General features: G+C 36.6%; 2 protein-coding genes across 2 annotated transcripts; one reads left to right on the plus strand and one right to left on the minus strand.

Annotated features, from left to right (window-relative positions):
• The first annotated feature begins 5,069 nt into the window (after positions 1-5,069).
• Positions 5,070-8,150, plus strand: LOC103439658 (LRR receptor kinase SERK2). The gene is made up of 4 exons (XM_008378234.4): positions 5,070-5,747; positions 6,159-6,419; positions 6,501-7,376; positions 7,483-8,150. The coding sequence occupies exons 1-4, from the start codon at positions 5,324-5,326 to the stop codon at positions 7,962-7,964; spliced, it is 2,043 nt and encodes a 680-aa protein (XP_008376456.1). The 5' UTR covers positions 5,070-5,323; the 3' UTR covers positions 7,965-8,150.
• Positions 8,151-11,020: 2,870 nt separating this feature from the next.
• LOC103439659 (uncharacterized) lies at positions 11,021-12,254 on the minus strand. Its single transcript, XM_008378235.4, has 2 exons — positions 11,981-12,254; positions 11,021-11,838 (listed from the first exon to the last, which is right to left on the minus strand). Exons 1-2 carry the CDS (start codon positions 12,035-12,037, stop codon positions 11,239-11,241), a joined length of 657 nt encoding a protein of 218 aa, XP_008376457.1. The 5' UTR covers positions 12,038-12,254; the 3' UTR covers positions 11,021-11,238.
• Between the last annotated feature and the right edge of the window lie 1,077 nt (positions 12,255-13,331).

Raw genomic sequence — 13,331 nt, forward strand, 5'->3', positions numbered from 1 at the left:
ATGTCCTAAGAAAAAGAGATGCTCTTCATTTCGACGTTGACCCTAATTTACTATAAATCTTCAAAAGAAATGCTTGATTTGATGAACAAACCCTAATGAAATGGATTTGGTATGCCTTTGAATCCAAGGTGTCGTATGGATGTGTTTTTTCAAGTGACTTACATATTGATTTAGTGTGAACTTGCACAAACACAGAGAGTAAAACCTTACACAGGTACTATACAATCACATGGATGATGCTATGAGTATAGATTTCATGTAAAGACCACAAACGAAACAAGTATAAACCATATTAAAGCCATCACTGAACCAAGTTAAGGATATGGGAATGTGGTCACTGCATAACTAGAGGTTTATTTAGAAGCGCTTTTAAAATGATTAGAAGCGTTTTTAGGGAAAATATTTTTTAGTTCCAAAAGCACTTGAAGCAACGATTATGTGCTTCTTGTAGGAAGTACATACTTCAAATGATTTTTCAGGTTTCATTTGTATTTTTATTAAAGATTGAAACCCAAAAACATTTTATCAAAAACGATTTTAACCATTTTAAGAACACTTCAAACGAGCCTACAACTAAAGAGATGAAAATAAAAACGAATAAGGTGAGGAAAAAAGTGACTTCGTGCATGGATGCCATTAGCACTATCCTATCAAGTATTAAGAGATGCCTTGTCCCTCTGCAAAGGAACTTGGAAAAGTTTCATGCATGATAAGGATAGTTTATGGAGACAGAGAATCAATTTTCCAAAGCACATTTATAATTAACATATACTTCCATCCCTTTACCATATGCATGCATTGTCAAGAAACCAACCTTTTCCACAGCCCCAGAACCACACCACTACTGCATGCACTACGCCAAGATTGATACCTAAAAAGCAGCACTGTACATTTTTAATAAAATGCCGTGACGAACCTTCCTTTTTTGGCGAGTGTGTGTGCCATGACCAACCATAATATATATAAGCTTTTTACTCAAAATCATATTTGAGATTGACATAACTCTTTATTTTGATATCTGATATTCGATAGAACTGATCTTTGAGTTTACCCACCATCAATCATTTTGATTTTTCTGTGACAAATCTTCGTTAAATAAAGATAAAATGGCAAAAATACTCTTAATTTTTGTCAAATAATTTTAGCCCATTGTTTATTAAATTGAGTGTAATTTTGTCATTTTGGTCCTTATTTAACATAGATTTTTCAATGAAGGACCAAAATGATTGACGGTGGACAAACTCAGCAACCACTTATATCGATTTCAAACCTCAGGGACCAAAGTGAGGAGTTACGTCAATCTCAGAGACAATTTTAGCTAAAAAGTCATGTGTATGTATATATATGTAGAAATGCTAAAGGGACTCCTTCAGAAATAAAACTCTATATGAACTTTCTGTCACCTCACAATTTAATGTTAGTTCCCGTGTCAACGTTATAAAATATTGTACAAAAAACATGAGATGACAGCGAGTCTATGAAGAGTCCCTTTTTTTTAAAGAGTACTCTTAGCATTACTCTTATGTTAAATAAGGACTTACAGTGTAGATCTAGATATTCCAATCTCAAGTATCGAAGGTCTGGAACTCTGGGTCTGAAAAGTCCATGTTATATTATGTTGGGGTTTTCAAAATATTGGTTACTAAGGCAGCGAGTGTAGTCCTGTGTTCACCAACACCAATTGATCGGTTGCTTTCAACAAATTAGAAGCAAAAGAAAACAACATTTCGTACATACCAACCAACCCATTGTCCCTAAATCAATGCGGTTTCTATATTGCATGTCATTACAATCAAGAAAGACAGAGAAATATTGTCTTGTTTAAGTATCTCGCTTATTACGTGATCAGATTAAACAATGAGCTAAATACAATTACGTTACGATATATCTACATATCCCATTTTTTCCGAACAAGTAAGGCTGTATTTTATCATTAAACAAGTCTTTCCTTCTTGTTTGGTGTAGCTTTAGCTTTTCTACCGTTTAAAAAATCCATTTTTTCATAGCAAAAGCATTTCATGCATGCTTTTTTCCAGAACAAAAGCATTCTACGGGTTTTCCAAGCCAAAGTTTGAGCCTTAATAGAAGTGCTTTTCGATTACTTTGGCAGAAGTTGAAAGACAACTTTTCAACTAAGGGGAACCAAATAAATCGCTTTTGACTTGGTTTTTAAACATATGAACCCTCTCCCATGAAACTTCTCAAATTTTGGAAATGCATGCGATCGTTATATATTCCGATCAGAAAATGGTCCTTCCACTTCCACAATACTGCATGGCTGGCGGCAGTCTCCCTCTAGAAAAGGGAGAGGAAACGTACTATTATCAGTCAATGAAGAGCAAATGACAACCTTTTGGGGACCAATACATCATATATTATTTTAGTTGGACCATCCTATTATCTCTATGCCTCACAAAATCGATCATTCTCATCTCACAAAATGGGCCGGCTGTATGAATCTTAAAATACTATTGTGTTCGGTTTTGCACCAAGTTTTTTGTTTTTCATATGAGTATAAAAAAAGTTGTAATAAAACATGCAATATGGAATGTCACTATCGCTACTTATTGTTTACAAGTAAAATGATGGCTATTTCCATGGAATGGAGACTTTCAAGCAAATGGGAAACCCCGAACTTTCCTATGATGTTATATGTAAATCATTATCATTTACGAATGAGTAAAACAATATTTTTAAAATTTGAACATCGGGTTAAAATCGTAAGGGGAATCCTAGAGATATTCTCATTTGGACATTTTCGGTTATCTTTCTCATCTTATAATGCTCGATAATGATTTAAATCATCTATTTTCTAAGTCATGCCACTTAGAAAATAGGTGGTTGAAATCATCTTTACAAAAACTTTACTACACTTAAAATCGTTCAATTATTTAAAAGCTATCAAATTAAACAGACGGATTATATTTCTCACTTAAACACTAAAGGTTTGTTTGAATGTGTTTTTAGAATAACTGAAAGCTCTTTTAGGGAAAGTGTTTTTTTGTTCCAAAAGAACTTGAAGTGTTTTTTGTAAGAAGCACCAGTTATCTGCTTCTTCTAGGAAGCACTTAAAGTGCATTTTTAGAATTTACTTTCATTTTAACTAAGGATTGGTTCAAAATTTTTTTAATCAAAAGTGTTTTCAATTATTTTAAAAGCACATCCAAACGAACTCTAAACTTTTGACAACTTCAATTGAAAAATTAAACTTTCAATTGGCGATTTATGTGATTTTCTGCGAAGTGAATCTTTAAAATGTCAACAATAAATTTGACAGTTCTGTCAAGCAACGTTGCAAAATACCAAGAAAGCCCGAATGAGAAAGTTACTGGTAACCCGTATATCGTAAATGCGTGAAACAATTCAAATCAAAAGGAAACAAATAAGAAAATAACAAAGGGGAATAAAAATTATTTTAGCTAAGACAGGAACTAATGGACATTGGACTGAAGGCAAGGCAGCAGTGTGGTGTCAGAATTTCTGGCATGGCAGGCACAACCAACCGAGATATTTTTTAGTGTGACTGTCATATGAAATGGTACATCACGTGTCCTTATATAAATAGTAGATTATGTGTGTTAAAATATTAATAACTTAAAAATTAAAATATTTCATCATTTACATAAAAATACCAATAATGCATCATCTATATTTCCGTCACAACAAAAAATTTCTCAAAACATACAAAGAAGACAACCTTACCAAACAATAAATAAGCAACCAATCCCACTTTCCCAACCGATCAAATCCCAGTCAATATGTTATTAGAATTTTGTTTTTTTATTTTAATATTTCTGTTTAATAATATTTTATTTTATTTGTAAGTAAGATGTTTTAAATTCGTTTCTCGGTAAATACGAAGTTAAATCATATTAATATAGATAACCTATTGCTTATTGTAAAGCTTAGCCCATTTTATGATTTATTAATGTAAATAATATCATTTGTTTAAAAAGAAAATATGTTATTTGAATTTTGTTTGATTCGGACACAGTTCGATCCATTGAGCACGGGACACGTGGGGACATAGTGGTTGTTTGTTACGTTTGGACCAATCAGATGATGAACATGTATGGGTTTACTGTGTGGTTTGATGCATGCGATTCGTGCGTTTTGAATTCGAACTGCGTACTTGTGCGGGAGTATCTCCGTGTATAGGACGACAGAGTCTTAACCGGTCAATCCTGCCGTAGCTCACCACATGTAGGCGACCACGTGGCGGACGTAAGGCTGCGAAACGTAGACCCCACTTATATAATATTTTCCTTAAATTTGAACAAATATTTTACCTCTTTTTTCTCATTTTTCATATTTGATTAGCCTACTTTATAATTTTTTTTTTCTTTTCAAATTTGAACAATTCATTTTTCTTTCAATTACTGCCACTTAGTACTATTAAATTTAAATTTAAATCATATTATTACTAATTTATTTTAAAATTAAGTTCAATATTTCTCTAATATTGATAATATCGTTTATTAAAAATAAAAAATAAATAAAAATGACATTTGTCGAATGTTCGTAAATATGGAGTTACTGGTAGAGCATAGTTTCCCGGTCACACTTCACATGGGCTCTAAACTGAACATAATAGTGCTACCTTGTAACTGCACACACACCTGCTCCTGTACTCCCGCAATCAACAGTCAACTAATCTAACGGCCCACACTCAGGCCTGGTTTGGTATCGCTGTGCTTTGAAAAAAAATTGCTGTAAGAATAAGCGGCTGTGAAAAAAAATCAGCAGTGTTTGGTAAACTTTTTTGTAAAAGTACTTTTGGAAAAAAAAGCAGTCTGATAGTGGGTTTTTTCATTAAATGAGCACTGTAACTCTGTGTGCTTTGAAAAAAAAGCCAGTTTTCCAAAGCTGCAAATAGCAGCTTCAACTTTTTCCTTTGATTTCAGCTTATTCTCATAGCAGCTTCCAAAATAAGGCTTTTTTTTTCAGTTTACCAAACACCTAAAACCCTCAAAGTTTTTTTTCATAGGTATTTTTTTTTAAGCACCTAACTCCCAAACTACCCCTCGGTCATTGTCTCTTCTATATTCCTCTGTTTCTGAATTCCTCACAGCTTTTAGCACACTCCCTCTGAAGAAAGTTAGGCACACCCTCTGTGACTCTTGTCTCTTCTCACAGACAGTCACCACTTTCTCTTTGCTCTGGGGAGAGAAAGTGAGAGAGAGAGAGAAATTGCTTGCTTATTTAAACAAAGAAGGAAACTACCATTTTCAACCTCTAGAGAGAGAAAGTGAGAGAGACAGAGAGAACTTGCTTGCTTCTTTAAACAGAGAAGGAAACTACCATTTTCAACCCAAGCCAAGACATGGGTTTTGCAGTTCTTCTCTTCTCCTTCCTGATTTTCTTCACAAACCCGTTATGGGTTTGTGGAAACGCAGAGCTAAAAGCACTTTTGGACATGAAAGCGCTTTTGGACCCGCAAAGCTTGTACCTTTCTTCTTGGACCGTCAGTGGCGACCCCTGCGACGGGTCCTTTGAGGGAATAGGGTGCAATGAGGCGGGTCAAGTTGCTAACATTTCGCTGCAGGGAAAGAGGCTCTCTGGGAAGCTCTCTCCCGCCATTGCAGAGCTCAAGCATTTGACGGGGATTTACATGCATTACAACTCTCTTCAAGGAGAGATTCCAAGGGAGATTGCTAACTTGACGGAGCTGAGTGACTTGTATTTGAATGTGAATAATCTCTCCGGAGTGATTCCTCCCGAGATCGGAAGCATGAGCAGCTTGCAAGGTTAGCTGAAAAGACTTTGGTTTTTATTATTTCGTTTAAGTTAATCTGAATGATTTAGGGCTAGTTTTGGACTGCTTATGTAAGAATCACTTTTAGAAGAAGTACTTTTATTATAAATATGTAGAAAGTTTTATTGAAAATAAACACTAGGAATTTCTTCCATGAAAACCTCTTGGATTGGAAGTGCTTCCTGGAAAAGCATTTGGAAGTACTTCTTGAAGCAGCTTGTCCAAAAAGCGCTTCTACAACCCAGTTTCTGTCAAATGTCATCGTGAGCACCTACTATTTTGGCTGATTTAAGTGCTTTCTGTTTCCCAAATGACTTTTTAGTAATCAATCGTGTTAATTTTCCTCATTTGTATTGTATAAATTAATGCTCTGCTTAACTAGGCTTTGCGTTTTGCTTTTCAGTTTTGCAACTTTGCTATAATCAGCTCACCGGAAGCATTCCCACGCAGCTGGGGTCTTTGAAAAACCTGAGCGTTCTTGCTCTGCAATCTAATCAATTAACCGGCGCAATTCCGGCTAGTTTGGGGGACCTAGAAATGTTGATGAGACTGGATTTGAGTGTCAATCATCTTTTCGGTTCTATTCCCACAAAACTTGCTGACGCGCCGGTGCTTGAAGTTCTAGACGTTCGGAATAATACCCTATCCGGCAATGTACCTCTTGGTAAGAACAATCTAACATCTCAAATTCGATCTTTAGAATAAGAAAAATGTTGAAAATACTAAAACCCTTGATCAATTTCAGCTTTGAAGAGACTTAATGAAGGATTCTCTTACGAAAACAATCTGGGATTATGTGGAGCCGGATTCATGTCCTTAACCGCCTGCACTACCTCCGGTCATCTCAACACGAGTAGACCTGAGCCCTTTGGAGCCGGTGTGCCAACAAGAGACATCCCGGAGACTGCACATGTGCCTTTGCCCTGCAACCAAACTCGTTGCTCGAATTTGTCAAAATCCCATCAGGCCTCTGTTGCTGTAGTTGTTGGTCTCATTGTAGTTACTATTGCATTGTCAGGTGTGGGGTTTCTATTCTTTGCCCAACACCGGCGCAGGAAACAGAAGCTTGGTAACTCATTCGATACAGCTGATGGCCGTCTTAGTACTGACGAGGCCAAGGCCAATGGAGTTTACAGGAAGAATGGATCTCCTCTCATCAGCCTTGAGTACGCCAACGGCTGGGATCCTTTAGCTGATGGGAGGAATTTAAGCGTGTTTGCACAAGAAGTGTTCCAAAGCTTTAGATTCAATTTGGAAGAGGTGGAGACGGCTACCCAGTATTTCTCAGAGGTGAATTTATTGGGTAGGAGTAACTTCTCTGCAACATATAAAGGAATACTACGAGATGGGTCTGTTGTTTCCATTAAGAGCATTGGCAAATCATGCTGCAAGACGGAGGAATCTGAGTTCTTGAAGGGATTGAACATGTTAACCTCGTTGACGCATGAAAATTTGGTGAGGTTGAGAGGGTTCTGTTGCTCAAAGGGTCGCGGAGAATGCTTCCTCATTTATGATTTCGTTCCTAATGGAAATTTGCAGCAGTATCTTGATGTCAAGGACGGTGACAGCCATGCTCTTGAATGGACTACTAGGGTTTCGATTGTGAAGGGCATTGCGAAAGGTCAGTATATGTTGCCGTTTTTAGCTTATGCTACTAAAATTCCAAAAATGTTATCGTTAGAGTCAGTTTCCGAATTATCTGTACTGAGTTTTGTTCTTTTAATCAGGTCTATCTTATTTACATGGATACAAGCCAAACAAACCTGCCCTTGTTCACCAAAACATCTCAGCTGAAAAGGTGCAGATCGACGAGCAATACAACCCCTTGCTCTCAGATCCTGGCCTGCACAAGCTTCTCACCAACGATGTTGTCTTCTCTGCGCTCAAGGCCAGTGCTGCCATGGGATACCTAGCTCCCGAGTACACCACCACAGGACGGTTCACAGAGAAAAGTGACGTCTATGCATTTGGGGTGCTTGTTCTCCAAATTCTATCAGGGAAGCGGAAAGTCACCAGCTCAATGCGCCTTGGTGCTGAGTCCGGCAGATTCCAAGATTTCATCGACCAAAACCTCAATGGCAGGTTCTTCGAGTACGAAGCGTCCAAGCTTGCAAAGACTGCTCTGCTCTGCACCCACGAGTCTCCAATTGAGAGACCCTCCATGGAAGAAGTTGTTCAGGAGTTGAGTAATTGTAGCAGTTGTGTCTGATTCCTTGGTGCTGTCTTTTTTGTTCAACCATTGCCCCAGTAGTATTCAGACTGGTAATGGACTAATGGTTAGCTAGAACTAACTGCTAACTTCCAATGTAATTCTAAGATTTTTATGTTGTAATATCCTGTGACTTTTTCTTGAGGACCAAGCTTTGTTGTGAAGTTGGAACCATTGTTTAATGTAGCCTTCTACTGGCCTTTAGATTAGGTTTTTTAATATTTTGACAAAGCAAAATTCTAATCTAATCTAATTTACTAGAAGGGAATTTGAACTTGGGCGTACCGGGGGCCAGACACACTATCCTTGCCAACTAGCCGAACCGGCATTTGTTGAGATTGGATATTACAAGGGATTTAGGGCTGGTTTGGTATTGATGTGCTTTGAAAAAAAAGCTGCTGTGAGAATAAGCGGCTGTGAAATAAATCAGCAGAGTGTTTAGTAAACTTTTTTGTAAAAGTGCTTTTGAAAAAAAAAACAGTTTGATAGTGGGTCTTTTCATTAAAAGAGCACTGTAGCTCCGTGTGCTTTGAAAAAAAGTCAATTTTCCAAAGCTGCAAATAGCAGCTTCAGCTTTTTCCCTTGATTTCAGCTTATTTTCACAGCAGCTTCCAAAATAAGCCATTTTTTTCAGTTTACCAAACACCTAAAACCCTTACAGTTTTTTTTCATGGGTGCTTTTTTTTTAAGCACCTCACTCCCAAACCACCACTTACTCCTTTTTTTTGCAGCTATTAGAGGCGGGTGTGCAAGTTTAGCGGGGGAGATTGGCTACTATCACATTTAGTGCCAGGACATACCCATAAATTCAAGCTAGAATAACTTACGCGTGATATCTAATTGCCAGCTACTACCGATATGGATTTACGCAGGAATTTACAGATCACACACCAACAAGAATTGCTAGTCGCGTTGAGCGAACATGGATTGGGAGTTAACCGTAAGCACGCTATTCCCAACTGAATCAACCCTCGTTGACATGGATTTACTTCTTTAATCACATGGTTTGAGTGCATATTTTGTTTTTTGATTACTTTCATAGGCGGTGATCTATTGGCCTGCAAATCAGGATATCAGTTTGAAGGATCTGTCTGTCTCCAAATCATTGAGAAAGTAAGGATTGTTGTGAATTTGGTGTTGCAAATAATTCAGAGGCAATCTTCCTTCGAATGAAATGTAAACCCACTTTGACATGTCAACAAAGAGGGGCTAAAGCCTAAATTATAAGTTTCTTGCACGTGAACAATCGTATAGGGACATTATTATATCAGTAAATTAAATTAAATTAATTTGTCTGGCTAAAGGTGTGGCAGATTATCTAGGTAACTATGATTAGGCTTTTGATACTAATTAATTACCAAGTTGTTCAAATTTCAAACTTGGGATTCTCACCCTAGAGACCCTAGTGTCTATAGATCTATGTGGGCTTCAGACCGACGGTAGCTGTAGTTTTTCGGCTTGAAGAAGCTGCCTAACCCATACAATAATCCCACAGTTCAGCTTCCAAAGTGCGCTCTTTTTTCCTTTCGAGAAGTAACATTCTTTAAGCATAAAAAGGTTACATGCCAACCAAAGGAAGGCAAAACAACCCAAAATATTTTGGAGGAATTGAGAAACACAAAAGCCAGCCCAATAAGCGAATAAAATTAACAAAAATTACAAACCCACAAACGAAAGCACACCACAACCAGATTTCTTCACCGAAACAACGAACCTTGTAGTGCGAGCATGTAATTAATTAAATGATTGGTTGTAAAGAAGATAATTTGAATGGGTGAGAGATGCATCATCACATTCTATATTAAGGTCAAATTAAGCACTCTTTAAATCGTCATGTTATTAAGGAAGACCCCACCACAACGAGAGTAACGACCTATGTTGAGGTCAAATTAAGCACGCCCTAAGTCTTCTAAGAAAACCCCCTTCCCAACGAGAGTAACAACCTTGAAAGACAAAAGTTACGAAGGAAGCCAATGAATTTGAATTAACCACCTTTCTATTAGTAAATTTCCCTACATTATATATATATATATATATATAATAAATATGAAGAAACTCGTTATGATAATTAAATTATGACGACAGAAATAGAGTTAGAGAATTTGAGTTGGCTAGAAGTGGATGCAAATATTATCACAAGGCTGGAGGCTAGCTCTTGCAACCTGTTTTTTGTCCTCAGAAACCCAACAGAAAGATTCAGATCCGATCAATATGTTGCCCTAGCAAACTCCAGGGATAACGAATTAAGGAACTAGGCCAACCAGGTATACAATTTTAATCTATCTTATGCATTATAACATGTACAATTATTAATTTGTCTAGTTTTTCTAATGTAAGTGAACATATTGATCATATATATGACCGTTTCAAACTTTTTTTGAAAGAACTAAAAGTATTTTATTAGGGCCGGCCTTGAGGCAGGGCGAACGTGGTGATCGTTGAGGGGCACCAAAAATTAGTTAACAAGTGTATGTACATGGCAACACAACAGTGATGGGAAAAGAGCGAACCATGAGGGCAGCCTGAGAAAAAAGAAGAAGAAAAACTGCTTTTTAACTCTTGACTAAACGGTGTCGTCACGTCTAGTCATTTAAGACGTAGGCTATTTGTAACATTTTGTTTATTATACATGGCCATTTAAAACTGCTTTTCCAAGAGCTAAAAGTATTTTATGATCACACAAAAATCCTTTGACTATACTTTAGAGTAAATAAGTCAAGAGCTAAAGCTGCTTTCAGAAGAGCTAAAAAAACCATTCTTACATGTTATCTTCAATAATTCAAAAAATCAATGATGAAGATGAAGATTATTTAAAAAATCGAACTACTTGTCACCTGTCAGGATTTTTTTCTTTCAACTCTTCATAAACGTGATTGGATTCCAAGAAAACCACAAGATAATAAGGAAAACGTGCGGCTAAGATTCGTAATAAGAAGGTGATGGGAAAAATGAATATACATCGAGGGGAGTCGGGGGACAAAGTCTGCATGAGCCAACTGATATTTTCAAGCTATTAATTCACAGTTTTTAGAGAATGTGTTTTCAAGATTTACAACTTTAAATTTAATTAATCATCTATTAATAATCATAATATGTAACTATTACATGTAACATCACTTGATATATACATTTCAGATATTACATATATATATAAGAATCTCCAAAACTCCCAAAAATAACTAACAACGTCTAATCTAATATTGCTTCATTTGTTGTTGAGAGAAGCAATTAACAGAAGGAAAACTTAATTCTGCTCTTAATTAATTCATTAAACCTAAGTTGCAATCCCTTTCCCATATGGAAACGATGATCTAACCCTAAACACGTGCTCTTCACCTGTGCATTTATCGACCTTCACAACCCAATGACTCTTTTTTCCAGTCGTTTTTGCATTATTACTTTCTGCTGCAATTCTTGTCACCAGCAACCCACCTCCGATGGGCAACAACTGAGTCCTTGATCCGCCGGATCTCCACGACCCTCTTCCGAAAGCGTTATGCCCCACAACAATAGCTCCGTTTTGCTTCCTCCCCATCTGCACCGCTCTAAGAACTGCCTCGTGGTTCTTGAGGTTGCAATCGATGAGCACGAAATCCGCCTCCTTGTAGTAATTTAAAAGAAGATTTTGAGCTTCTCCAATAACAAACTCAACGTGACAAACGTTGACGCCGAGGATTTTCTCAGACAAGTGTAATTCTTCGTTACCGCGAAGAATGCATACAACTCTGCTGCCAGTTTGTTGAGCGGCGGCAGCTAGGGCTAGGGTTTTGGAGTCGGCAGCTCCAGCGCATGCAACAACCATAAGCTGCGCATTGTTGCCTGCTGCTAGGGCTGAAATGAACTCGATCACATCTGGCTCGTTTCCCTTCTGGCCCTGAATTAAAACAAAACAAAAAACCAGACAGTTAGAAACAATCGAATTAAACAGAAAAATCAAACATGAATTAAACAAAATGGTACGATCGAAAAAAAAACCGTTAAGTGATTGGAGAAAAAAATTATAAAAGGATACTCACCATTTTTAGGGCTTTGAGGTAGGCTTTTGTGGCATTCTCAGCAGACCAGCAAGCCATGTTTGTTCTTTGAAAATGTAATTGTGAATAAATCTCTAGCTTTCTTTTTCTCTCGAATCTCAACGTTTAGCTTCAAGTTTGCTTTGGATAGAACATGGAAGGACTGGCATATATAGGGAACAGCGTGGAAGGACTGACACATATAGGGGGCACTGCCCGGAATGCTTTCTTATTACGGACAGTGGCAATCCAACTGGCCATGTTAGAAGATGTTTAAATCGAAATTTAACAAGTACCAACTAGGATAGTAGGATTATATATAAAATTGTTGTCCTTTTAGTACTAGTTTGTCTGGAAAAACTATGGGCTAAACCGTGTTAGTGTACGTGCATTATTTAGTGTTACACACTTTTTCTCCGATTAAAATGTAGCGGGGTGTATTCAATTGGGATTTTAAGAGATTTTAATTCTTTTAATGAATATAGGGGTATTCAATCAAGATTTTAAGTGATTTTCTGAAATTCTAGAGGTATTCAATTAGAATTTTAAGATAGGTTATTAAAATCCTTAGAAATCCAGGGTATTCAATTAAGATTTTAAAGAAGTTTATAACATTCCAGGTGTATTTAATTAGAAATTGATTTTAAAGAATTTGAGAAAGTTGAGGAATTAGAGGGAATTGGAGAGATTTCGTAGTGTATTTTAAGCATTCACAAATCTTATCTCTTTCCATGAGATTTCGAGGGAATTGAATCAAAATTTTATATGGAATTTCTACAAATCAATTAAACTCCATAAAAATCCATGGATTTATAAATCAATTAAAATCTCTCACATTCTCAATCGAATACACCCCCCCCGTAAATTAGTTACTGTTAAGCGTAAGTGCTTATAAATTCACTGTAAGGTATGACTCTCGCATTTTAGTATAATTTGAAAAAAATGAAATGTAGGAAATAAACTATCAAATTTTCCGCTTGCTTAATAAATTGAAAGAGAAAAAGGAAACTATTAACAAGATATGAATAGGATCTTAGGAATCGGATATTTATTAATCTTTCCGCTTGAAATATATAGAGCTTGCTTAGTTAATTATTAAATAATTAGATGGGTTTCCAGGAGGCAGCTCATTAACGTTCAAGTAAACATCTTAATACTTTTAGAGGAAGTATCTTAATATTTGATACCAAATATAAAATTAAACTTGCACGATGCCAATTATTTGTCTCCAAATAATCATTGATTTGCTGCGATGCCTTATATCTTAGAGACAACATAAGTTGAATATTACATATAATATATAGGAGGAGGAGAGCCCCATGTTATCCGAGGTAGAAAACCAACAAGTTTGGCA

This window comes from Malus domestica, chromosome 07 (genome assembly GCF_042453785.1).
Source record: "Malus domestica chromosome 07, GDT2T_hap1".
NCBI lineage: Eukaryota > Viridiplantae > Streptophyta > Magnoliopsida > Rosales > Rosaceae > Malus > Malus domestica.